Source organism: Cyprinodon tularosa, unplaced genomic scaffold, assembly GCF_016077235.1.
Source record: "Cyprinodon tularosa strain WSP-4 unplaced genomic scaffold, ASM1607723v1 ctg82, whole genome shotgun sequence".
NCBI classification, from domain to species: domain Eukaryota; kingdom Metazoa; phylum Chordata; class Actinopteri; order Cyprinodontiformes; family Cyprinodontidae; genus Cyprinodon; species Cyprinodon tularosa.
In genome coordinates, this window is record NW_024039585.1 from 99,807 (window position 1) to 126,994 (window position 27,188).

General features: G+C 39.0%; 2 protein-coding genes across 4 annotated transcripts in view; one reads left to right on the plus strand and one right to left on the minus strand.

Moving 5' to 3' along the window:
• Positions 1-171: 171 nt before the first annotated feature.
• On the plus strand, positions 172-10,105 carry guk1b (guanylate kinase 1b). 3 transcript variants are annotated; one of them, XM_038272232.1, is made up of 9 exons: positions 172-282; positions 4,824-4,940; positions 5,103-5,144; positions 6,324-6,434; positions 7,107-7,203; positions 8,719-8,857; positions 8,988-9,072; positions 9,149-9,234; positions 9,314-10,105. In XM_038272232.1, the coding sequence occupies exons 2-9, from the start codon at positions 4,829-4,831 to the stop codon at positions 9,341-9,343; spliced, it is 702 nt and encodes a 233-aa protein (XP_038128160.1). In that variant the 5' UTR covers positions 172-282; positions 4,824-4,828; the 3' UTR covers positions 9,344-10,105. The 3 variants fall into 3 exon arrangements, with proteins under 3 accessions (XP_038128160.1, XP_038128159.1, XP_038128161.1); XM_038272231.1 differs by lacking the exon at positions 172-282 and adding an exon at positions 3,546-3,701; XM_038272233.1 differs by lacking the exons at positions 172-282; positions 6,324-6,434 and adding an exon at positions 3,546-3,701.
• The window catches only part of obscna (obscurin, cytoskeletal calmodulin and titin-interacting RhoGEF a), a 69,491-nt gene continuing 52,255 nt past the window's right edge, over positions 9,953-27,188 (minus strand). Inside the window, exons 61-83 of the mRNA XM_038272234.1 lie at positions 25,154-25,262; positions 24,578-24,699; positions 24,389-24,501; positions 22,202-22,370; positions 21,948-22,035; positions 21,676-21,876; positions 21,532-21,592; positions 21,378-21,455; positions 21,117-21,289; positions 20,899-20,925; positions 20,638-20,790; positions 20,010-20,055; positions 19,849-19,926; positions 14,480-16,220; positions 14,269-14,385; positions 14,034-14,147; positions 13,510-13,677; positions 13,261-13,366; positions 12,735-12,974; positions 12,264-12,487; positions 12,032-12,128; positions 10,864-11,013; positions 9,953-10,761 (exon numbers count right to left, since the gene is read on the minus strand). Coding sequence (XP_038128162.1) covers positions 10,584-10,761; positions 10,864-11,013; positions 12,032-12,128; positions 12,264-12,487; positions 12,735-12,974; positions 13,261-13,366; positions 13,510-13,677; positions 14,034-14,147; positions 14,269-14,385; positions 14,480-16,220; positions 19,849-19,926; positions 20,010-20,055; positions 20,638-20,790; positions 20,899-20,925; positions 21,117-21,289; positions 21,378-21,455; positions 21,532-21,592; positions 21,676-21,876; positions 21,948-22,035; positions 22,202-22,370; positions 24,389-24,501; positions 24,578-24,699; positions 25,154-25,262 — 4,553 coding nt within the window. The 3' untranslated portion in view covers positions 9,953-10,583. The remainder of the gene's footprint in view (positions 10,762-10,863; positions 11,014-12,031; positions 12,129-12,263; positions 12,488-12,734; positions 12,975-13,260; positions 13,367-13,509; positions 13,678-14,033; positions 14,148-14,268; positions 14,386-14,479; positions 16,221-19,848; positions 19,927-20,009; positions 20,056-20,637; positions 20,791-20,898; positions 20,926-21,116; positions 21,290-21,377; positions 21,456-21,531; positions 21,593-21,675; positions 21,877-21,947; positions 22,036-22,201; positions 22,371-24,388; positions 24,502-24,577; positions 24,700-25,153; positions 25,263-27,188) is intronic.

The following is a 27,188-nucleotide window of genomic DNA, read 5'->3' on the forward strand; positions in this document are numbered from 1 at the left end:
CACATTAAATTGTCTAACAGTTATTTTGGGTTCAAAACATATTTTGTCTCGTAAACATATGGATAGTGGATGTGAAGGAAGGCAGGTTTTCTAATCTTTGTTAGTAACCTCTTGTTAGGATGACTGGATTGGGTGTGGTTGTCCTTTAAGAAGTGGGTCATTCAGGATTAGCTGGACAGAGCCTAATGCAGCTCATCTGGAGGGGAGGAACATTAAACCTTTGCTATTTTGAGCCTTTGTGGTGAAAGACCAATCGTAGCTTAACACCTAAGCTTTTGAGTGTTGAGTAAACGGCAAAAGATTTTCTCAACAATATTTTCTCTGTCCTATCATTCCTATAAGGAATGATAGGACAAGATTGTTAGTTCATGGCTTCAAGCGTGACTTGTTTTGCTTAAACCTCAAAAAAGTTTTGAAGTGCATCTTTTTTTTTCACTGGGACTCATATATAGGTTGTTTCAACTGTGCCTTGGAAGTGTTTAGATATAGCATGAGAGCTGCTTGTGAAAAAAAAAAATTAAGCTTTTTTTAAGAAAAACTTATAACCCCTTTCACTTTGCGATCTTAAAATTAAACCCACTTTAACTGGCTCTAGAAGTCATCTAATTACACCAACAGGTTCTAGATATCACCCTGCGAGCTGTCACCTAAACATGGTGGGGTTGTTTGAGGGCCTGTATGATCCTAGGAGCTATGTTGTCTGGGGACATCATGCCCCTGGTAGGGTCTCCCATGGCAAAACGGTCCTAGGTGACGGGTCAGACTAAGAGCAGCTCAGAAGACCCTTATGGAGAGAGTAAACTCAATGACCGTGATGTTGTGTTAGAAACACATTCAGCGGTCATCTGGAACAAGTGAGGGGGGGGGGGGGGCACCGCCCAATCTCAGACACTCTAGGGGAGGAAACACAGGTAAGTGACCACGATAAACTGATATATGATTATCTGGGTTGGTCACTTACCTGGTTTAACAGTCCAGACCACGAGTGTCCCCAGTGCTGCAGTCCCAGAGGTCATGCTGGAAGCTGATCCTGGTGAGGGATCCAGAAAAGACAGGAACAGACAGAACAGGCAGGATCCAGATCAGACAGGAACAGAACAGGTGGCAGGATCCAGACTTCCAGGAGGGTTCAGAGTCAGACTGGGACCAGAAGCATGACCAGGTGGTCACGCACAGGAGCAGACAGGATCAGGTGCAGATGAGCAGGCACAGTGGAAGAGGGTAGCCGAGACAGGACGTAGGAACCGGAACTTGAAGCTGGACTTTAAACTGGTCTCCACCCTGGAGCCAGGCTTACTTTGATAAAAACTGAACCTCCCCCCATAATGAGCCAAAAACCCAGAGGACTCCGTGGGGGAGGAACAGTGGACAATCAGGAGACGAGACAAACACTAAAACCCTCCTTCCACTGGCAGCTAGGATCCAGGACATTAACCAAATAAAACTGGACAGACTAACAAAAAGACAAGCAATGATCTGGCACTGAATGCTCAGGCTGAACTGAATATAAACCAGAGGAAACAGGTGAGAGGAATAAATTATGATTGAGGCAGGGAAGGAAGAGGGCAGGTGAGAGGAATTACTAATTAAGGGAGAGCAAACAGGCCAGATCATGACATATACGTTGGAAATATTTTCTTGATAAGTTACGCAAAAGTTATGCACAAGTTCCTCATAGGTTTTTGATAAGCTAGACCACACCACTTATAAGTAACCTACACTTAACTTATGTCAATGATCAGATATGCTGGCATATGCTCATACTGTAAGCATGCTCAAAATTTCTCAATGTACTTTCTGTATGTGGACGTGTGCCAGCTTGTTTCAGTGTGCTTCGGTGTGCTCTTAACTTGTACAAAAGGTACCCATAACTAATCCAACGTATGCCAGCATTTTTGCCAGATTTTCCTTATGTCAGGCATATGCTGTATAAATCGTCAAGGTGTGACCGGGCTTTAGGAGGAGTGATTCCTCCTGTTAAGTGACTCAGTAAGTATGCTGATATGCCTTTAACAGAAAAGTTTGTAACAAATCTGTGTTTATGATTTGATGGAATCAACTTTGAAAACATAATGTGTGATTTTGTGCTTTATAGATGAATTATTAATTAAAAAAATACCCACATTTATGGCCACACTTAAAAGCTTGCTGTTGACAGACTGCTTCCACTTAGCCTGACTAAATCAGAAAGATTTTTCAAAGAAAAAACAATAAATATTTTGGTCTTCAAAGCAGATGCTCAGCTGTTAGAGACTACAGCAAATGTTGATACTATCAAACTTTGACTCAGTCTGAATATAAAGGAAGATCAAATTTTGCTAGACCATTACACTTCACCATGAGACGCTTTGTTGTTTGGTCTATCTCATAAAGTCCAAACACATTCAAATTATGTGTCAAGACTCAGAACAAAGGACCCAGTATTCAAGGCCAGACAGACAGCGGCATTGCTCAATAAGCATTTAGTTAAAACAAAGACTGCATATCTGCAGTTGCAGCGGCTATGGTGTCCAAGGCTGGAGCCTCTGCAGGAGTGAAACACAGGTTAGTGACCACCTAAATCTAACAGAGAAAGATTATGAGCGTGATTCACTAACCTGGTTTAGAAGTTCAGTCCATAGCCAGAGAACGAGGCAGGATTCAGCTGATGGGCTGACAACAACATAAGGCGTAGGCTGCCCAGAGTGTCACAGATGATGCAGCGTCAGAGAATATGCAGGAGTCTGAAGACAGGTCAGGAAAACAGAACAGGAAGAAGGCAAGGTCAGAGGTCCAGGTGTCCGAAACCAGGTCAGGCAACAGATCAGAACAGAAACAGACAGGCTCAGAGATCCAGAAGTCCAAGGACAATTCAGGCAAACCGTTCAGACAGGAACAGGCAGGCTCAGTGGTTGAGAGGCAGAACACATCAGGATCAGGAAATCAGAAACACCAAGGAACTCTAAAAACACTCTCACCAGTGGCTAGAGAGAACAAGAATAATCTGGAGTTGATGACTAGATGCAAGTACTTTAAACAGAGGTTGGAGCAGGTGGATTGGATGAGAGGTAATAATGAGAAAATGGGCAGAGTTAGACAAGTGAATGGAGTTAGTAATTAAGCCAGTCATCAGTGCCTAGATCATGACAAAATTTGCTTATAAGGAGACTACATGTAAAAACTTCAGCAAGTATTAATATTTTGCAAGGCACTGCATATTTTGTGAAAACACACACTCAAACCCCACCAAGTATACTCCATGTCACATTGCATACCTGCTGTTATAGTTAAATTCTTACCCACTACTCTTCTCATTTCTCCTCCATCAGTCTGTCTTACAGTAGAATTGGAGTGATGCGTGGCGAGGTTTGCCCAGTGTACTGAATCAAGTTAAACTTCACCAGAGTTCCTGCTTTCTCTGTGCTGTTTAACTTTACCAAAAGCATGCTCTGCATTAGTCAAATCAATAGGCCTTCATCACCACAGTACAGAAAAAAATATAAAGATTAGCCTATCTTATTCAAAAAGACCAATCCAGAGAGCTTACATGTGATTGGTCACTGAGCTAAATGGAGGTGGTGGTAATTCAGACTGACAGCTGCTTCAGTGTGTCACACACACAGGCACTGAGATTGCACACAGTCCATTAAGATGGCAGGCTTAAGAATTGCTTATTTCTAAACGTCTCTGGATACCTCACGTTTCCTGCAAAGACAGACAAGGTAAGACAGATCTCTCTCAACAGGAAATTGAAAAATAAAAAGTAAATTGTAACAATTGTAGTTTATTGCACAGAATAATATGCAGAAATGCTGCTTTGTACAGATACAAAATCATGGCTGCTACTTGATATTTAGTCTTTGCTGGCTGATGAAATGATTAAAGTTCAAGATTTTTCAGGATAAGCCCAATAAAACAAAGATTTTTCTGTGATTTACTGTACACAGCATGAACATTTTTAGAGTTGGTTAAAAGGAACATTTTACCGTTTAAGCTGTTAACCAGTTAGATAATATTTTATTATTCTGTAAAGAAAAGTATTAATCTACTGATTAGGTATCACACAGCAATAGGTATCACAATAATCTCATCAGAAACAAACATTAATAGATTAGAATAAACTATATTGTCTCATGGTGGAGAAATTTACATGTAGATTTATAGCAAGTAAGGAAAAAAAAGTTTTGAACATTAGAACCATTACTGCACAATTATCATAATGGTTTGAAAGTGCATGTAAGCAGCAAATGTTAAAAAATACTCCAACAATAATAACTAATAAAAGTTATGGAGGTATTTCTGGATAAAAATATAATTTCACAGGAACAGTCTCCTGTATCAATTAATTTGAGCATTAATTGATTTGTTGTGCCTGAAACAGTGTCCTGTCTTTGTGGCAGCAGGTAAATAGGCCACCTGTCCCAGATCTAATTAATCCCGCTGACTGACCCATCATGACTTCGTTAACAGCCACTGCTGATTTACCCCCTGAGCTTCTTGCCGCCTTACAGGCCACATGTTAGGACATAGAGTAATTGCTTGATAAAGAAGCATTTCTTCTTGCCCAGTAATTGTCATTAGGGATCAAAAGCAGCACATTATCAGAGCAGCAACATGTTTTAACCTTCTGTGCGAAATGCTCCACCTGACAGTGCAGTGGATCATAGGATTAACCTCAGTGCACTTCAGGACAGCTAACAGGATAGCTGCTGAGCTTCAGTGCTGAGGAGAAATAGCTTATACAACCCCAAAGCATGGCTTTCTATTTATATTTTTCACCAGAGATAGGTATAATAGTTCCCACAGACGCTGTTTGCTGGTCCTGAACTCTGTGTGTGTCTTAGGAACAATGTCGGGACCAAGACCCGTGGTGTTGAGCGGCCCCTCCGGAGCAGGGAAGAGCACTCTGCTGAAGAAGCTGATGAAGGATCATGAGGGGGTGTTTGGATTCAGCGTGTCACGTATGTATGCTTGCCAACTAGTGATTAGCTTCCAAAGCATGATCTAAAAGGAGGAAATGGTACAGACAGTCTAGTTCCCCTGATTCTGTTATTAGACTGATGATTATGCAGCATCGGGTTGATGACCTGTAAGTGTGTTTAACGGTGGCCTCCTTTTCTCAGACACGACAAGAAACCCTCGACCAGGGGAGGAAGATGGCAAAGGTACAGAGCTGGCTGCATGATGGCTTTTTTAGGTGAAATTCTTTGTAAGGACTGCATTAGACATGGGCTGGTGTTAGATTCTCATTATCATTAGCTAAAGAAGTATCACAGTATCACAGAACTGGACAAATAAACATGTGCAAACATACATGTTCTACATGATAAAAGTGATTTGATTAAAAGCAAAAAGAGTTAATTATATTCCTCTCATATCAAAATCATAAAACATATTGATTTGATCAATTACAGGAAACAGATATATGCAAACAGTGGCACATAAAAAAATTTTCACCACTGTCTACAGACTGTGGGTTTTATGTCCATGAGGATTAAGATAATTTCTCTTTATATTCATCTATTTATCATCTATTTATATTTATATTCATCTATTGAGAGATAAATATTTTCAATAGTTTTGCTTAGTTTTCTTCATGTTCAGAAGTTTGCATATGTTTACATGTTATTTGGTAGAAATTATAGCTGATTCCTCCAGACAGAATTGGTTGAACCAAATTAGATTTGTTTATTATACATTAACAGGTATACCTCAGTTAATCCAGATGAGAAGCTTTCAGAGTCATAGCACCATTACCCAGGGCTTCCCCAAGCTGTTTCAAAGATATTGACATCTTTGTTTTTTAAACCTTTAGATTTAGTAGAAAGTGATAAAATAATAAAATTGATCTCATCAGAATTGGATAGGTGTAGATTTTTCAGCCAGCTGACCGATAGTACATGGGGGAAGGATGATCTGGTACTCTGTGCTTAATGAAGCAACAGTAAACTTTATTGGTTGCTTTGCTTTTCCACTTTCTAATTACATAGACTTCTAACTGCAGAAAGAGCTTGATGAAGGAATTTTGTGGCTCGAATTCACAGGTGTACCTTAAAACCAGTTTCCAGCCTATGCCCAGTCAGCTTGTGAGTCTGGTTTTTCAGCCCTTTAACATTTTAGAATCACTTTGCTATGTGAAAATTCTGCAATTGATATTAACTTGAATTTGAACCCCTGCAATTGTAACACAGGTGGATATCCCTTTTATTTCCCGCCCTTTCTCAACAGCACTGCAACACTTCTTACTCCCAAGTGAACTGCACATTAGTTTTTGTTATCTTGTATAATCCCCTTCATATATAGGGATAAACTTTTTCTGTACCTTTTTTTTGCTCTCTCCATAGGGCTGAACAAACTCCCTATGCTTCTGGGGGCTACATTACTTCCTGTAGCAGCCATCTTTTCCTCTGAAACCTCATTTTCGTGTCCAAATGAATCAGAACCACCAGATAAAGGTGATCTTTATCACTGTGATTCCTTATCACAGCTTTTTAAGGCAGATGAACGGGGGTTACTTTCATCACCCTGGCATGCCATCATTTGGTCTATTAGGGTTCATATCAGTTATGAGCTAAATAAACTAAACCAATATGCACGGGTATCAATATGAGCCAGTTTGCACTTTGGAGTAAAAAGCTTTTGAAAATAGCCCCCTGTGATGCCTCTGTAGTGATTTCCATTTCCAATCTCCCATAAAATGGTACCATCCTCCACTGTAGCTGAGAAATTCATAATCCTTTTAGCATCCCTAAAACATGTTTATTTCAACTCCTTAAAGTCTTTTATTCATTGTGTTGCATTACCTCTGTTGTTCTGTGTCATAATAAAAAGGGTTTAACTAATACCAAATTCAGCCGTTTGAGTAAGATCGGAAAAAGGTTGACTTTGGGACAAAATATTTTATGCATTTATATCAGGCCCAAATCTAAACTATTCTCATTGTTTCCAGCTTGCTTGTTGCTGTCCTTGGATGGTATTCCATCATAGCCATTTTAGTTCATATTTTGATGCTTTGTGCAGAGAAGAGACAAAGGGGTTTGCTTTGGTTCATATTTTGTTATGTCTTCATCTATAGTCTGATTATTATTACAGTTTTCTAGAATCATATCGAATGATGCATCTTTCAGACTATCACTTCACGACAAGAGAGGCCATGCAGGAGGGTATCGACAATGGAGAGTTCATTGAGAATGCAGAGTTTTCTGGCAACATGTATGGGACAAGGTAATATATTTAATTAAGCATATATTTACTTAGCTTTGAAAACCTTTACTATTTATCCAGATTGACACGCCCCACCCCCGACACCCCTATGATGCAAACATAACAAGCTAGTTATAAGCATAAAAAAATATAAAGTCAACCCCAGCTCTGTATATATTATTTTGTAAGTGAGGGGAAAACGAAAGAGCCTTCCTTCAGCCAACTGATTGAATGTGTACGGCAGTAAGTGGTGGAGGTAAAGCTCTCCATAATTTTATGTCCCACAAGGAATAGTTCTTTCTCTGTCATTTCATTGAATGGTATTGACTAGTAAGAACAGTGTTACACTAAAATTATAGGGTTGGTTTTTTTTTTTTAGCAGTGGTCCAAAACATTTATTTAGAGAGTGTTAGAGATAACACATTGTCATGAATACCAAAAATAACACAGACAGGTTAGAATAAAGTGGGAACAAGTTTAAAGCAGTTAGCATATAACACAATATCTCGGGATCTTAAATTTGACAGTGCAGTGTTCAATCAAGAATTATTAAAATAAAAAATTGTGACAACTGTAAAGCTACCATCATCTATCCAAACTGACAGATCAGGCACTGGTAGCGTTTTAAAGAAGGGCAACTATAAGGACCAGGGGAACTCTGGAGAATCTGCAAATATCTGCAGCTCAGATGGGAAGATCTGTTAATCAAAAACCTACTATTTAAACACTGCATTAAAACAATCTTCTCAGAACCCGTCAACAGGTCATTGATGAAAGTAGCCAGTAGCAAACATGTGAAAGATTGGCTCAATCCAAATCCCTTTTTAGCAACTAATAGTAAGAACTTCCCAGGATGGGGAAGGAAGTCTGGAGTGTTGTGCAGAATCCAGACAGCTTTAATTCCTGTGGATGTCATAAGGTGGCAACACGTGCCTGATGTCGCTGGTCATAATGGGACTACAGAGGCAATCACCACTTCACCAAGACCAGGAAAGACTAGTGGAGCTAAATTCAGACCCATCCAGCTGGAAAACCAGGAAAGTGTTGTAAAAAAAAAAAGGATGTATTTCAAGAACTTTTCAAAAATATAAGTTCATAATCCTTAATGTTTTTTTTTTTTTTTTCAAGGTCTTTTCCTGATTTGTTTTTTATTTTTTCTTATAAGATAAAATAACAACAACAAAACAAAGTTGACCACATTACAGTCACCTTGCAGAAAAGGTCCCCTGACTTTTTCAGCAGGGTTATTTATTGACTTGGTGACATATGGTGCTTTAACCTGTAACTTAAAAAGAGCATCACAGCAGCTTAGCATCTTATGAGTCACATTTAATCTCTCCCTCTTATTCTGAAGATAACATTCTGTCACGAAGCTTAGATCAATGCAAAGATCCTCTTACCTCTTTCCTTATGCTTGCAAACGGCAAAAGCATGAATACATGTTCAAAACCCATTTAGAAAAAAACAAACAATAAAAACCTCTCTGTTTGTACTCACTTGATCTACTTCTGTCCCTGTTGGGATTTCTGTTTTCAGTAAGGCTGCTGTGGAAGATGTACGAGCTAAGAACCTGATCTGCATCCTTGATGTGGATATCCAGGGCGTGAAGCGGATCAAAGAAACTGACCTGAACCCCATCTACATCTCCATCCAGCCTCCATCCATGGAAATCCTGGTTAATCATTTCATATGTTATTCTTTGGTCAAACTCTCACTTGTGAAAAGCTTAATTGCAATAAGTAGGGTTTTAAATGGTTCATGGAACAGTTTTATGATGAAGATGATGTAATTATGTGTTATTTCAGGAAAAACGTCTGAGAGATAGGCATACGGAGACAGAGGAGAGTTTACAGAAACGTCTTGAGGCTGCACGAATTGATATGGAGCTTAGTGAGTTTCCCCACAATTCTGATAAAAAGCCCTAAAGTAAAAATAAAAATACTTAAGATTTATCAATAACTTCTAGGTAAGGAGGCTGGAGTGTTTGACATTGTTATCATCAATGATGACCTAGAGAAGGCCTACGAGGAGCTGAAAGAAATCCTTAAAGAGGTATGTAAGCCCTTAAACAATAATTTGATCTGTTTCTGTTAAATTAACTTTAAATATCAAAACATTTCTCTCTCAACAGGAAATCAACAAGGTTCAGGAGACCAAATGAACCAAAACCAATCACCCAGTTGTTTTGCTACTTGTGACTCTGATCAGAGTAACTCAACCAGAGATTGAACACAGTTCAAGAGATCAGAGAAAAAAAAAAGCTTCTTCTTTCTATTTATGTCTCTTGCACCTTTGCATTTTCCATACAGGCCATGAAATGCTGGTGTCTTGAGTGAAAAGTTTTTATTTCTAAATGAGACTTTGTGTTCTAGTTAGAGAAAACAAATATGTGATCTATATGTTTTAATATTTGAAATCTATTAAATGTGACACTTTTCTTCTGGCCTCTATTAAACACCTTTGGCACTTATTTCCTTTAGCAAATCTGGGTTTGCAAATAGTTTTCCATAAATTAGAAGTTATGGGTTCTTTTTGCTTCCTAAGAAGTTCTGAAGCATAAATAGAAATCCTCAAAATTATTTATAGGAGATTTTTCTAATATTGTTAGGCTTGGAATTATCTGACCCACAGAAACACAGCAAGTAAGAAAGGATGGATGGATGGATGGATGGATGGATGGATGGATGGATGGATGGATGGATGGATAGATGGATGGATGGCAGGATTGATGGATGAGAAACTCAAAAACTGCATAGGAACCCTTTGAAAACAGATTTCACCCACATTTTATTTTGGCACAAATATTAGAAGAATAAAACTATTTGTCAAATAAACAAAGTATCTTGTAGATTCCCAATTATGTTTAATATTATATGTCTGTATAGAAACATAGATAAATAAAAAGATGAGAAAGTTGATGACATCAACAGAGTTCTTTTGGTGTCATTTTTTATTTTTTTATTTTTTTCCATTCACTTCAAAATAGGAGGTCATCCATATAACATAGTTTAACTATCAACTATTTCCTCATTGCAAACTTTGAGTTATGAAGTTTGGAACATACTTCTGAAATATTACTGTTCACTAAAAATTGCAAAAAAGGTTTCAAATGTAAGACCAAGCATGTGGATCCATTTGACACTTTAGACGAGGATCACAGCGAATCACTTTACAGCAAAACCGAAACCGTATAACTCGTGCATCGATAATAATCTCTGATAAATATTCCTCAAAATTGATTTTTCCAAACAGACTCGTTAAGACATATTTAAAGTCAGGGTATATCATTTTATGATGCTAAGTTAGACTTGATTTAGCAGAAAAAAGGGAAACTTGAAAAACTTTTAGCCATAATTTTTGTTCAAAACACTGATCGGGGTTTTGTGGATTTTCTAACCACACTAGAAGAACGGACCCTGATGCTTTGTGCACACTTGGTCTCGTTTCTCCTCTTTCTGCTTGAGGTAAGCTCTGAGCTTGTCAGTGGAGAAGCACACTTTGGATGGGCGGACTTTGTGTGGAGTGCGATGGGCACGAAGCCACGGGTGCTGGAGACACTCGGCTGCTGTGGGTCTCCCCCTACAAAGATATTTAGCACATTAATCTGTCCTCTTATCACTCATCTAACATAAATAAAAATCAATTATAAAGTAGAATAAAGTAACCAACTAACTCACTCACCAGGATTTGTTATTGAGGCTGCTCTTCATGAAGTTTAAAGCTCCTTCTGACAGACCAGGGTAGCAGCGGCCAAACTGGATCTTTCCTTTCTTTATGTTTTTGTCTTGCTCCCAGCTGAGCTCGGCATGGAAGGGACTGTCAGCGCTGAGCCTTGTGGTTCAAAATGCACAAAGATTGAAAAAAAGGAAAAATATTGTGGGGCATTAAACAATGGAGTCTACACATGGATCTATCCATCTATAGACTGCAGTTATTATTTTTCATTTTTAATTCTTATGTAGTTATGTAAATTTAACTAGGGATACATTTATCCATTTTTTTCCTGATCCAATCCGACACCGATACCTGGGCTTAGAGTATTGGCTGATATCTGATACCGATTCGATTCAACTGTTGAGTGAATGAATCATACATCTTATTATGTGAGTAAAGTTTTTAGCTATGGTATAAACAATGTTGGAAAACGATAACACATTAACACAGATGTAAATGCACTTTATATTTATGGATAAAAAGCAGCAAAAAGAAACACATAATTCTTTCATGTGAATTGCACCGGATTGGATCTCCTATATCTGCTCAAAATCTGCTCAAAATCAGGAACGATATCGTCTCCAGGTATCAGATCTGTGTACCGTATTTTCCGGACTATATAACACACCTTACTATAAGCCGGACCCACTACATTTTTTGAAAAAACTGGAAACATACATGTATAAGAAGCACTGGGCTATAAGCTGCTGATATCTACTGAACTGTCTCCCACCAATCCTGTAGGGGGAGCTTTACATATCATCCCTGGAGTAAGGAACAAAGAAGAAGAATGGCTTTGTCTTTGCCTTAGCTCAGTCTATTCATTGGTTCAGCAGCTTTAATGCAGTAAATACATTTCAAAATGTGTGAATTCGGGACATTTGTTCTCCCTCGTTCCTGCTGCTAGCATGTTCTTATGCTAAATGAAAATTAGCCCCTCTTTCTTTCATTTCCAACTTTGACCTCCCTCTCTGGCGGTTAGGAAAAATCACAGCTTCTTATCAGCCACCTTGTTCAAAGCGTGAGAAAAGAAATTTGCAGCTTAAATACGGTAGTTCTAATTTTAACTCATCTTATACTTATAATTAGGTTGAATAAAATCTTTTTTTTCTATTCTTGCTTTCTTAGAACTTACATGATAAAGGCCAGGACTCCAATAGCCCAGATGTCAGTCTCTGGCCCCACACCCTGACCCTCCAGGATTTCTGGAGCTTTAGGAAGGACAATATAGACTGAAGATGACAGAGAGACGTATTTTCCATTATATCCTAACTGAATATGTTCAGATTGTATTATATGGAAAATGGTTAAAATTGTGAAAACACGATTTCTTTGTGATACTGCGAAAATAAACATATTGCTAATACCTTTGCTTTCAGCGAAGCCGTGAATGTGCTCAATGCTTAAAGGCTGTCCAGGTATGAAGGACTGGGCTGAGCCAAAGTCAATGATCTTCAGGTGGTTGCCATCATCTACCAGCATGTTGTCAGACTTTAGGTCCAGGTGGATGACTCGACGACTGTGGAGGTAGTCCACTGCGCTCACAACCTGATGCAAAAGCTCTGCAACGTTGTTCTCTGCATAAAGGTCTCTAGGGCATGAAATATGTCTCCATTTAACCTCAGAGAATTTCTTTATTTAAGCTCTTTCTAATCAGAACAGGAGATAAACTTCTGGAAATAGATTTTTTCTTATTCATTTATTTTGTGACTATGATCATTTTTAAACTCTAAATGAAATTATAATAAATTATTTAAACTACAATTTGAAAAGAAGCAGAGGAGTCTCTTATCAGTGTATGTATCTAAATGAAATGCAAAATCAACATTGTCATTTACCTTGCAGCCAGACTGTACAGTAGCTCTTTGCCAGGGCACAACTCCTCCACTAACAACATATAGCATGGGGTGATGAAAGCAGCATGCAGCTGAACCAGGTGAGGGTGGTGAAGCCTCCTTAGCAGCTGGTACTCCCGCAGCACCAGTTGTCTCTGCTCGGCACGGTATGGAGTGATCTTAGCAGCAAACACCTGAGTTGTCACCACATCCCTGCACAAAGTTACTACACTAAAACGACCCCTAAAGATGGGAAAACAGGATTAGAAAAAGCAATACTTTAATTGAACCTGCCTAGGGGGAAGAACAAAAAATTATTGTATTATTTTCGCTAATGAGTTTGGGATAAATAAAAATTCTAGCTTTCCATCCTTCTCTTAATATTCCACTTTGGACCTCACCAGTTTTTTCAACAAGGATCATCGTTAGGCATTTAACTACTGAGCCGCGTTAAAAATCTAAACAGAAAAAGTCCTTTTGTTGCTAAATGTAACAGAAACCACTTTTATTTTCCATCAGTGACATCTACCTGTTAATCTCAGAGAGGAAGCTGTAATTCCTGTTTACACTTTGAGGTTGTGATCCATCGGCCTTTAGTCCAAGTGACTGAGTCTGAACGAGAGGAATCCGTATATCTGCAAAATAATAATACAATAAAAACACGCAGAGTGTCTGTTACCCTCCAAACAGCAGGCCCTGGATGTGTACTGTATGTGCAGGCAAAGACAATAATTAAAATAGTGTGCAACAGCTATAACACACGGTGTGGTTTTCATGCCTTCAGGATAAGTGGGTATGACGGTGGGAGCTGAAGCTTCACTGAAAGGTCCTGCTCCTGTTCTGGTGATACAGCCCACTCTGAACACATATGATGCTCCTTTTGGTAAGTCCTTTACCACATAGCAGCTCTCTGCAACCTCATCTGACAGGACTCTCCACTCTCCACCTGCAAAAATGCACAGAAGAGATGCTATCATTAAGTTCTATTACGGCCATTAAAACAGCTTTTCAAAGTTTTAAAGAAGGCTCTAGTGATGTTAAATATGAACCAAAATAATGAAAACTGATTGTACCACTGTGTACCACACCAACCCAAAGCTCATGATCATAGATGAGGGTAAGAACGTAGATCGAACAGTAAATCCAGAGCTTTGCCTTTTGGCTCAGCTCTCTCTTAACCACAACGGACCGGTACAGCGCCCGCTCCACAACAGCCACCATACCAATCTGCCAGTTGATCTCCCGCTTCATCTCCCTCTCATCCCTGAACAAGACCGTATGATCATCACTGCTGAAACTCACCAGCTGTACAGTACTGCACACAGTAAGTGACAGGGTCAGCAGACTGGACAGGCTTCCACACCAGTAGTACGCCACCCCCGGCTAACTGCAGCACCTCGGCTTTGCTGGGACAAACTAACATGAGGGTAATGGAGAAAAATAAAACAGGTAAAGAAAATATAATCTCCTTTTCCCTAATATATATATATGTTTTTAAATGTTCAAAATGTTGAAATCTAGAGTGTGTTCTTGTAACCTTTCGTCTTTCTGAACGGCGGTATTTTAAAAGATGACAAGAGCTTTGAGCTTCTCTTTTTGGGGCTTTCAAGAGCACTACTCTGAGGAATGGCAGCAGATCCTTTTACAATCGGTCCTTAAAAAAGAAAAAACAAAATAATTTACCTGGTATAACAAACAGGCAATATCTCCAACTTGGGATTATATATAAATTTATAATTAGAGTTTACCTCCTTTACTAACATCCTCCTTACTAGAGGACCTGGAAAAGAGCTTGGTCAGACTGGAGGCGGAAGCCCTCATCTTTTTTCTCAGAGACATAGTAGGTGTATTGGGCTTCATGATCTCTCCCAGTGTCGGTCCCAGCTCCGTATTCTCCAATTGGGTGTATGAGTGGCCGGTCCAGGACTGCCTACGGAAGATATTCAAAAGACCCAATTTTGGGGACTTTCCAGTTTGTGGTTGTGCTTCCAGAGCTGGAGCAGATGCATGTCTTTGAAGTGCAGAGCCTTCTTTCTTATCCCGGGCCCTGGGAGGCCTCTGCGGAGCCTCTAGAGAGCAGAGGCTTGGACTCGGACTTGGCATTAAGGGTTTCTCTGGCTGGCTTCTGAAGGTTGTGGATAAGTTGGGATTGGACCGGGTACGATTACGTGGTGGTGCTTGAGGAAAGGAGCTTCTGTGTTTTATTTCCTGAAATAAGGTAGGGGATGGTGTTATCAGTGGCTCACTCTGTTCATCTTGTTCGTCACTCTCCCCTGATTGGTATGTTCTTCTCACCCTACCATGACTTAATTCATCAAAGGAGCCAATTCTACTTGAGGTCTCAGATCCACCATGCTCCAAAATAAAAGAATCAGCCAGAGACCCTTGGGAGCTGGTTAAAGTATCACCCTCTGTATGGTCCTGACCCAGTCTAGAACTCTTTCTGCCTCCAGCATGGTACTCTGAGGGAACAGACACTCCACTCAATGGTCTCTGCATCACAACAACTGAACCTCTCCGTCCTAAGACTTGATGATCTTTCTGCATACTTTGCAAGTTTCTACAAGTTGCTTCATCATCTGTGAATCCTTCCCTCTTAGTCTGAAAGGCCTCTTCTTCATGTGCCCTTTCAAGGCTGGATGAGCTGGGAGATCGACGGGAATACTCATCCAGGGACCTGCTCCGTCTGTGTGGGGGTAGACTGCTGTGGACAAAGCCCATTCCATTGTCAAATGAAGAGGATTTCTGAATGGTAGGCTGGATGGGTCCTTGTCTCTGCCCACGGGTGCTCTCTGGTTCATCCTCTACGTATTCAATCAGAGGCTCATTGAGACGTCCCGAGAAGCTTCTCCTAAGAGGTTTACGGCCCCTTTCCTGTTTCCTCGCTTGGAATCTGTCCCTTAAAGTCATGTGTCTGGCAGACAGAGGGGAAAGCTGTTGAGAGGTGTTGTAGAAAGTGCTTCGGATGACACTTCTTCTGGGAATGCGCCCACAATCACTCCCTGAACCCTCTTCCCCATCAGAGAGATACAAAGATCGGTTACTATCCTTGCTGAAACGTCGTTCCCTGTGAGGAGTCTGTTGGTCTGTTGTTGTTGAGGATGCTGTTGATGCCCTGCTCATGTTGCGCTCTATAACACTCCTCCTTTCTCCCATCTCTCCCTCTTCATCCTCCCCTAAAGTCCCTTCCTCATCCTCCTCTGAACCTGTGCGGCATTTGGCAATCCGCTCAGAGATTTGTGTCCTCTCCATTAAGTGATCATATTCTTCCTCTGTCTCATCCTCCTCATCTTCAGTCTGGCTGCAGGGCTGGAAAAAGTCCCAGGAGTCTGCCTCATCATATTCTGATGAGGAGCCGCTGCTCAGGGAGGTACTGCTGTGCTCCTGGGGCTCTCGTGGCACTGCAACTGAAGTCTCTCTGAGAGGAGCATCTAGCAGCTCCGGAATGGGCCTCAGTGTGAGCACCGACCCGATGGATGTCAAAGAACGCTGAAGAGACAAATGGAGAGAGACATTGCTCCAATGTTTTGCCATCCCTTCAGAATGTTATGTGAGACTTACAAATGTCAATGTGCTTTTTTGGCGATTTTTTTGTTCTTTACAAACAAAAGAGACTGGATATGCATTATTTTTAAGGGAAACAACATAGAGTAAAAATGGTTGTTTTTTTACTAATAAAAGTCTAGAAATAATGCAGTGAATTTATATCCAGCCCTTAAATCTGTACCTTAGGGCACAATATTTTGATGCAATTAGGGCTTTAAGCCTTCTCGAGTTCATTCTATGTTGCTTGCTCATGAAGAGACTTAGATAAAGTATAAGGTGTTTTTTTTTTCTTTTTTGAAAAACATTTTAAGGATCAGCATCTCTTTAGAACTAAGATCTTAACTTTATTATAGCATGTCATGATCCATTGATGTTTTTGTTTTTTCTTTGGCTTGTCTGATATTATTTGGTTCACTATTGCCATTTAAGTCTTGCGTAATTTAGTTCTCATATATTTATTTTGCAAGATTTTTAGGATATTGCCATATAGTTTAGTTTCTTCCTGCTTAGCTCATTTACTCTTGGATTCTGTCTTTTATGTTTTTTCTACACTTTTTTTTGTGTGGTTGAGAGTGCTGTGTATAATCTATGTTTATTAATTGCCTTCCCTTAGTTCCTCTGTTTTAAACTCTGCCACAGCTGTTTTAAACTACCTCTCACTTGGTTCCCATGCTTTGCAGTCTTTCGTCACTATTCAAACTCTTGGTTATGATTTGTTTAGATTCTTCTGGTATGCTTCGGTCAGTCCACTGTCATGATCTAACTGAGAGAACTTCAATTTTCTTACCTTGCCTTTCTGACTCTGGTCTGCCTGCAGTTGGATCCTACTAAAAATAAACAATAGCAGAGCCAGGCTAACCTTACGCACACACTAATCCACATACACTGTTCACCAACTGTAAAAGTAGGTCAAACAGATTCATGCATGGTAAATGCAAATACTTCCCATCTTACAGCAGTTTAAAAACGCAAGGTTCCTTTTAAAGGTCTATCAAACATGGCCGACTCTACCTGATAGGAAAGAACAGAGGGTGTGTTCTCCCTCACCCCTTCATGGCTGATATCTTTGAAAACTAGAATGTCTAACCTTTCCACAGACATAACGCGTGTCAACTTTTCTGTCTCATTGTTTGTTTTAAACATTATTGCGGACACAGCTAATGATACAAAGGGTATGTCATGACCAGAGGCTATGTAATATTTAGAAGGAGACCTACAACAGAAATTAGTAATTTCATTTAATCACATTCCCTTTAAGAAGTTGAAAAACTGTTTTGGCACATTTCTCTAAATTGTGCCAACATTGCTGCTCTGACCTCTCACACTGCTCAGTAAAAGCTTAGTGCTGCAACTGATTCAGTTCTCTTTTTTTTTTTGCAGTTTTAGTTCAAAATGCCGTTTATTACAATCAGACCTCTACTGGGTTGTCAAAAGAAATCTAATGGTGTTTTTGTATATAAAAAAAATAATAAAAAAATTCTGGGGAGATTGTAAATATGTTCTTTTTTTCATTGTTGGATGAGAAATAAACTAGACACAGTAACTGTTGTAGAAGCAGTGGGCTAGAGTCCTACCATAACAGGGACTATAAGTTTGCATTAAGACCTTCAGTTGGTGGAAATACAGGTGCTGGTCATAAAATTAGAATATCATGAAAAAGTAGATTGATTTCAGTAATTCCATTCAAAAAGTGAAACTTGTATATTATATTCATACATTACATACAAACTCATATATTTCAGATGTTTATTTTGTTTAATTTTGATGATTACAAATGACAACAAATGAAAATCTCAAATTCATCATATCAGAAAATTAGAATATTACTGAAGACCAATAAAAACAAAGGATTTATAGAAATGTTGGCCAACTGAAAAGTATGAACATGAAAAGTATGAGCATGTACAGCACTCAGTATTTAGTTGGGCCTCCTTTGGCCTGTATTACTGCAGCAATGCGGCGTGGCATGGAGTCGATCAGTCTGTGGCACTGCTCAGGTGTTATGATAGCCCAGGTTGCTCTAATAGTGGCTTTTAGCTCTTCTGAATTGTTGGGTCTGGTGTATTGCATCTTCTTCTTCACAATACCCCATAGATTTTCTATGGGGTTAAGGTCAGGAGAGTTTGCTGGCCAATTAAGAACAGGGATACCATGGTCCTTCAACCAGGTACTGGTAGCTTTGGCACTGTGTGCAGGTGCCAAGTCCTGTTGGAAAATGAAATCTGCCTCTCCAAAAAGTTGGTCAGCTGCAGGAAGCATGAAGTGCTCTAAAACTTCCTGGTATGTGGCTGCGTTGACCCTGGACCTCAGAAAACACAATGGACCAACACCAGCAGATGACATGGCACCCCAAACCATCACTGACTGTGGAAACTTTACACTGGACTTCAAGCAACGTGGATGAAGTGCCTCTCTTCTTTTCCTCCAGACTCTGGGACCTTGATTTCCAAAGGAAATGCAAAATTTACTTTCATCAGAGAACATGACTTTGGACCACTCACCAGCAGTCCAGTCCTGTTTCTCTTTAGACGCTTCTGACACTGTCTGTGGTTCAAGAGTGGCTTGACACAAGGAATGCGACAGCAGAAACCCATGTCTTTCATACGTCTGTGTGTGGTGGTTCTTGAAGCACTCACTCCAGCTGCAGTCCACTCTTAGTGAATCTCCCCCACATTTTTGAATGGGTTTTGTTTCACAATCCTCTCCAGGGTGCGGTTATCTCTCTTGCTTGTACACTTTTTTCGACCACATCTTTTCCTTCCCTTCGCCTCTCTATTAATGTGCTTGGACACTGAGCTCTGTGAACAGCCAGCCTCTTTAGCGATGACCTTTTGTGTCTTGCCCTCCTTGTGCAAGGTGTCGATGGTCGTCTTTTGGACAACTGTCAAGTCAGCAGTCTTCCCCATGATTGTGTAGCCTATAGAACTAGACTGAAAGACCATTTAAAGGCTTTTGCAGGTGGTTTGAGTTAATTAGCTGATTAGAGTGTGGCACCAGGGGCCATCAATTTTGAACCTTTTCACAATATTCTAATTTTCTGATATGATGAATTTGAGATTTTCATTTGTTGTCATTTGTAATCATCAAAATTAAACAAAATAAACATCTGAAATATATGAGTTTGTATGTAATGTATGAATATAATATACAAGTTTCACTTTTTAAATGGAATTACTGAAATCAATCTACTTTTTCATGATATTCTAATTTTATGACCAGCACCTGTAGGTGCTTAAACCTACTGGGCAACGCAGGGATATGCTTTAATCTAGACCATTTCTTTAGAACTTTAGCATTTTTTGTTAGTATTTTTTTTGTAGAAGGCTTAATATCCACGTTTGAAGTCTATTGCTTTCTTTCAGTATTGGCTCTGAGCTTAACCCCATAGATTTTTGAAACACTTCTGAAACTAAAATCTAATTTTAGACATTTTAACTTGTAGCTGTAATACAACAACATATGTTCAATGGTTTAGTGTTGTCTTGTTTTATGTTTATGTTTGCAATGCATTGTATTTGTTTTCACCAGGAGCTTTAGATTTAGTAGAAACTCAGCACAGAAGGTGACATACCTGCCATTTCCTTTTAGAGATGAAGATTTTCAAACTCTTTGTGTTGATTTCATCCGTGTCCTCCCCTGCATTTCCATCCTTTGGGGATATTTACAAATGATTTGGGTGTGAGTCAATTAGAAAAAACAATTTTGCAAAAAATATGTCTTATTTTTATTTACCTGAAGCCAATCATGACTCAAGCACTCAAAGGCAGATGGTCGAGTCCTGCATAGGAAAAATGAGATAGCATTACGCGATGACTTTTCTAAAACTTTTGAGCATCTTTAAACCAGATTGCACATTTATATTTGGGTTTGTCAGATGGATACATACAGCATGATGCACAGTTACTGTCATACCAAGTAGTGATTGATATGCTTAAACATTGTATATTTTCTTTATTCCTGTAAAAGTATTTCCCACCAAACTACTAAATGCTTAATGTTTTTTGACAAAATCTGAACTGTTTAGACCTTTTCCGATTTTGAATAGTGTCAAAAATGGTGGAACGGAGGATTTTGTAAATAAACACATAAATAGAAAAATATATACAATTAGTTTAAATATATATAAAATCTAGACTTTTTAGCTGTTTGAAATAAACAAAATCATACTCATTTTAAGGCCTTTTAAGCCTATTACAAGAGGAGACAATACAGCAAACCCTGTGAACACTGTAGGTGTTCTGTCCTTGTTCTGATAATACTTTTAATAATTATGAGTTTGTAAAAACAAACGAAATTAAAGAATCAAGCGGTTAGAAAACTTTTGGCAAAAGGCAAATAAAAAATGAGACAGCTGTAATACTCTGGATCTGGCTGTAGGACCATGTGAAGAAAATTCCTTGCTTCAGGGCTCCTGCATACGACATCTGGAGCATCCCAGTTTATAGTTGCCTCTTCCACCCTCAGCAATGTTGCACGGTCGGTCTCGCTCACAAAAGGGCACCGGCAAACCAGACTGTACACATAAAATTTTTTATATCAAGCAGTTAGATAAAGTGACCATTCTGTTTGAACTTTTTTATGTTTAACATTATATTTTGCACAGACTCCTCTGTATACATACCACAGAAATGCTATGACACCCACAGCCCTGATGGAAAAAATGTAAAATATCAATGAAATACAAATCAAGAAATTACATATAAAACTTTGAAATATTTTTGAGTTTTAAAGGGCAGTTTTTTTACGTTCAGGTACAATCCCTAATCAGCAAGTTTCTGATTAGAAAAATCATTTACAGATTTTATAAACCACAGAACAAAGATAATCAGGAAGTTTTACCAGATGTCAGTGGCCATAGTGACGGGCTCTTGATGCACAATTTCAGGTGCAACAAACTCTGGAGTGCCAAACATACTGTACTGGTGTCGGGAAGTGTCTATTTCCTGGCAGAAGCCAAAATCACAGATCTTGATCTCATCTCTTGGAGGGTAAACCATCAGAATATTTTCCGGCTACGTGGACAAGGAAAGTACACAATGAAGGTAAAGAATGATATGAAAACCTCAGTAAGTTATTTTAAACAATGATTAAAAATCTCACTTTGAGATCCAGATGCATGATGTTCATGCTGTGTATATGACTGACCCCTTCCAGAATTTGCTGGATATATGACTGGACCTGGAAGAAAAAAAAAATGTATTAACATTCTGTTTGTAAAACTTTCATGATTTAGTCAAACACTTTGGGTTTCTACCTCTCTTTCTGAGATAGATCCTCTCATAAACAAATGGTCGAGAAGCCCATGAGAGCAGCACCTGACATTGATGTTAAAGAAACTACTGACCAAAGTGGTGATGAAACCATAAAGAGTTTGGAAAACTCAAAAAAGGGAGGATACATTTCTGTAATTAAGACCAGGGTGCGTCTGGTGCAAAAGAAATCCAGCAGGCAGGCCACTCTGGGATGAGCGAGACGGGAAAGGAGATCTCTCTCCTGGAAGGCCCTGGTCCGAGAGCTGCTCCTCAAGGGTAGAAACTTGGCAGCAAACACTTCACCTGTTCTTCTGTGGATGACCCGCTTCACCACCCCAAATGTCCCCCTAAGTAATAAATAGACAGGTTCCTATGCTGTGTCTAAAACAACAAACATGTAATTCACAGCGCACATCACCTTCCAATTTCCTCATGGACATCATATACTGAGAACAGCTTCCTTCTCTTCCCCAGCTCCACCTCTTTTTCCTGGGAATAAAGTAGACCTACAGAAAAACATGGAAAAATCTGTAAATACATTTGGAACATGAATACCTTTCAAAAGTCTAAAAATAAAAAAAAAGGCTTTTTTTTAGTCGTGCATCATATCACAGCTTTTCATTGACATTGTGTTGGACTGGATCAATGTTATGCAAATTGTTAACGTCTGACCTTCCTCGACTGTTAGCTGAGCTTCACAGGAGGCTTGGCCTGAGTCGTTGTGAGCAAAGCAGGTATATATGCCACTGTCCTCTCCTTCAGGGCACAAAATGGTGAGGCAACAGCGAGCACCATGTTGGACTATCTTCACATTCTCACTGGCTGCAAGCTGCTCCCTATCCTTTAATTAGAAAGGAGATAAAGAGATTTAAGTAGAAAGCTGATGGTTCATTTGATCATAAAACATCTAATAATTACTTTCTAAACCTTTAAAATTTTTTACAAGATTGGAACCACCAAGTTATCCAGTTAAAGGCAAAGTGGAACCCACACAGTGTGTTATCAGTCCTCAGAGTTATAACTCTATTTTAGATAACATTTGGTTCCAACCCAAATCACAGTTTATTCTATAACCTGTCTGAATTTTTTTGTTAATTTTACTCATTGTCAATCAATCAAGAAGACTGTCAGATAATCAGCACCACATAGAGTAAATGTTACACTGCATGGCTGTCAATTTTTTTCCATGACTGTTTTAATGAGGTGAGTGTTGGCCTAGTGATTAGCAGTGCGCTTGTGCTCTGAGAAGGTTGCAAGTACCCGGCCTGATCCCTACAGCCTCCACTCTGGGTTCCTGAGCAAAAACCTTAACCCTACACTGCTCCCTGGGCACGACACAATGGCAGCCCACTGCTCCGCAAGGGGATGGGTTAAATTCAGAGATACATTTCTCCAATGAGAGATCAATAAAGTTAAATTATTATTAACTCCAACACCTGAGCAGATTTACATTCAGTATGGTTACAAATACTCAATTTAAAGTTGAATAGATTGACTGTGAATTTTTTACTGTGAGCGTTAGTTAGGTTGGCCAAAAACACTAGCGGAGGAAAAACCACAATGGATCCACAAAACACAACAACATTGTAATTCAGTAAGGAGGATTCTCTCTAAACATAACATAACAGTGAAACCATCAACAGTCCCAGACACAATCTGGTTCAGCCCAAAGACAGACACCAAAATCAAAGCTGAGTGGTTTTTTTGGTCTACCACATTGAGGACTGCTTTAACTCCTACATCATAAAGGCAAGACTACAAAAACCAAGGACCTTTGACAAGCTAAATGTTTAGATCTTTGACAGAGAGGGTAGATGTTTTGAAAGAGTGGTGAAGGAAGCCCACTTGATTAACACAGAAAAGCAATTACTGAACAGAGTGGAGGACTGCAGTTTCAGATCCCAAGGATAAATAAATGTCTTTGAAACTATTCAAAAGAGGCTACACAAGCAATCTCGTTATGATTAAAATGGGCAAAGACAACAATCATACATAACAATAAAGAAGACACCAATTACCTGGGAGCAGAACTGGTGAGTGTTTGATTTACATATGGCTTAGAATGTGCTTAGGAAGATGGGCTTCTAAGGTGTTTAATCAACTCTCCAACTGGAGTCTGCTCTACTGCAAGTCGCCAAAATTGACAAAAGCTACTTTATAGGTGTTCAAATATTATCAGAAAAACTGATTCTCCTTTAAGCTTTAATTGTAGTGCATGTCATCGAGATTTAATGAGTAGTCGAGGAAAAATAACACATTTTCAACTTTTTTTTTTGTATTTTTTTACAAGAAATGTATTTAGATTTTGAGTGTGTTTGTATTCAGCCCCTCTGAGTCAATACTTTGCAGGATCACTTTTGCCTCAGCTCCTCCAAGTCTGAGCCCATGGTTCTCCTCCAGAAATGGATGGTTTGCCCTTTTCTGGTCAGAGGGGAATTCCTGCCTCAAAGGGAGAAGTACAAGTATCTTGGGGAAAATTAAGCTCTCTCACATTAATCTGATTTTATGGTCCCTGTGAAAGGTTGTCTATCAGAACTGTCGTGGTCATGATGGAAAACAGCTGACAGTCTTTTAACATGCTTGAAGAGAGTCTTAAGTTTCTTGCCACACACAAAGTACATGAGTCCCAATTTCCCATCTCTTCATTCTGACCACAGCACTCTTTTCCACTTGAGCTTTTTGGTTAAAATACAACCATATGCTGAAAAAAGTTTTATTTTACTAAGCCCTGCATAAGATATAAAATAAATAAACTGTAGTGGCATTGACAATAATTGAAAATAGAAAATCAAAACCCCTTGACTGGGTATAAACATCTACCGTATATATGCTTTCATTACTGCATACTCCTCTGCTTACCTTGTACCACTGTATCTTTGGAGTGGGCCTTCCTGTGATGATGACTATGAATGTTGCTGGTTGGCCTGGCTCTACGCAAAGATCCTCAGCAGGCACCTGGATGGAAGGCGGAGCTGAGAGGAAAGTTACATCAGTATTTAGTGAATCAACAATTTATTAACTTTTTCTACATGTAGGAAGCTAAACTACCATCTGTGATTTCATGCAGGGCCTCTGAAATGTAGATCTCCTCTTCTTCTTCCAGATAACATGAAGGCTGCTGCACTGATTCATCCAATGCAGAATGTTGAACATCCATCACTGTACTACATCTGGTTTTAAAGACACATAAAGGTGCTGGCAATAAGATTTCTTAACAAACACAAAATCAATACATTTCTTCTCATTGCTATTAAGTCAAACAAAAAGGCAGTTGAATTGTGAGCATAAAAGTTAGTTCCTGGAACATACAATTTAAGAACCAAATTCTGTTGGTTATGTTTTGAGAACTGGGCCATAATTAACAGTATCACAACTTATGCAAATGCCCTTTACAAGAGGTGCTTCACTGTGATGACAACCAACTCTAGAGTAAATCAGTTATAATTCCATTCTCATTGCATATTTAAGGAAAGATCAGAATTAACAACCAGGCACAGCTTTCTTTTCCTAACTTCACAACGTAAATGACAAGCCGTTAAAGGTGAAGATCCACATTCTATAAAGTTGGTAGTCTCTGATGCTCAGTTACGTAAAAGGGTGAAACATCAGGATTAAAACACTTACTGCACAGAGGATAAAGGAGGACATTGTATCTTGGCCAAAGAAGATGGGCTGAAATCAGTCTGCAGCCATTTTTTAACAAAGGCAGTTGACCATGCCTCTGAATCAGCTTCTAGAGAAACCAAAACATTAATTAGGCATATTTCCAAATTGAAGTTACTATATAATTTGATGACTAGTTACTTTTTGAATATAGTAGAAAAATAAGCTTTTAGAAAGCACATTACCTTACCTTCCAGGAATAGTAAACACAGTTTGCCTTACCTTGGAGAATCAGGGTTTTACCCCTCTAACCCACCACATCAACAAGACATGATCACATGCCCACACCTGCATGGGCAGGAAGGATACACTCGCCCAGCACATGACCATCTTGTAGGAGTGGAGAGTTAGCTGGGCATGCGTTGGCAGGAAGAGAGAGGGGAGCGTTGAGTGGTTATTGGTTATCATGACAATAATGACTTACATGGAACGGTCCATGTGAGGAACCCCCTGCTTTGAGACTAGCGAAGGGAAAATGGGAAACATCATGTAGGTTATAGACAATGGAACGACAAACAAATATGGTGTGGAAAATACAGAAGTAAAATTCACTTCAGTTTCTGTATTCTGATTAGATGATTGCTGATCTGCTCGAACAAATACTTGCTTTTCCTAGTACCAAGTTTTCAATATGATCTTGATTTTCTCTTAGCTTTTGGCTCTTTTAAAAATCCAATGAGCTCTGCATATAAACATTTCAATAAGAACACACAATGTAGCTGATTACAACTCATATCTTATACGGAAAGTGGAAACATGATGATAAAATGTTTAGGGGAGTGGGTGTTGAGGACTACAGCATGATGTATATGGTGAATTAAAGCATCTAGATCCCACTTATTATGGCTACAAAGAAGAAGTTGAAACTGGTATGGTTATGGTAACTTTTTCTCCCCACAATATCAAAACCTTTTCTTCTTCTAAAAAGCTATATATGTTAGTTACATGCATAAGTTCGCCCCTCATTTTGGAGGAAATTCAGAAAAACTATTATCTGTGTAACTTCTGTTGTATGCAATACTCTCCACTGGATTTATAACTGCATTAAATCTACAAGTAAAACAACCAGCTCTAGTTTTTCTGAATACAAGCCTCTATGCTCAGGGTAATCTTTACAAGAATATGCATAGACATGGGTTGACTTACACCCAAATATATATATAATGTCACATTTGATTGAAGCCAAGCTACATGAGGGTTTTACATCGCAATTATTTGTGTGTCTTAGATGGTGAACTGTGACTGAGTTTCTTGCAATTATGGATATCTAAACATGCTAAAAAGATTTCCTGAGATTTCAAATCTTATTTGACCAAAATAAGCATCCAAAACAGTTCTAAAAGTGCAAACGCAAACACACAAAGCTTTGATTTCACTTCAGTTTTGTGTGAAACTGGTAAGGCCATGTAAAAGAATTTCAGAAAACAACCAAACATAAAAGTTGGACATTGATTTTGATAACATACAATAGTAAGGACCACCGATGCATGGACAGGCTGGATAGCGATATTGATTGGATTTTCAGATTTTCAATTAGTACTTGCTCAGTGACTGTCCAAATGGAACAGACAAAGAAACAGATCTTTTCCCAGTTAGGTAATCTCATTCAAGAACTGCTAAGAAGAGTATATGACAATAGATTTGAGAGTTCAAACTAAAGTGATGACAAAACTCAAAACTAGATATTTTGAGAAACAGATGTGTTTGATGTATAGTATCTTTATATTTATTGAGAAGAAATCATCTAAAATAAACTAAAATCTCTATGAGCTGGTGAAAACTCTACATGAACCAGAGTTTAGATATTGAAAACACTCTCAGACGGATGTGTCTGTAGTTAAAATACATTTGTCTTATCTGTCTTTTCTAACAGAAACAGTCTTTTTATATCAGATCCTATGCATGTTCCTCCCAGTGCCATAATAGTTTGGAATCTAGTCATAACAGAAATGACACAACTGGAACTATGTATGATGAAAGTGTATGAAACTGGGAA

Bases quoted from the DNA above. Each gene is read 5' to 3' on its own strand.
- guk1b (XM_038272232.1), top strand. From the start codon at position 4,829: ATGTCGGGACCAAGACCCGTGGTGTTGAGCGGCCCCTCCGGAGCAGGG. The intron at 7,204-8,718 runs GTAATATATTTA...TTCTGTTTTCAG, and splicing joins GGCAACATGTATGGGACAAG to TAAGGCTGCTGTGGAAGATG. The intron at 9,073-9,148 runs GTGAGTTTCCCC...AATAACTTCTAG, and splicing joins ACGAATTGATATGGAGCTTA to GTAAGGAGGCTGGAGTGTTT.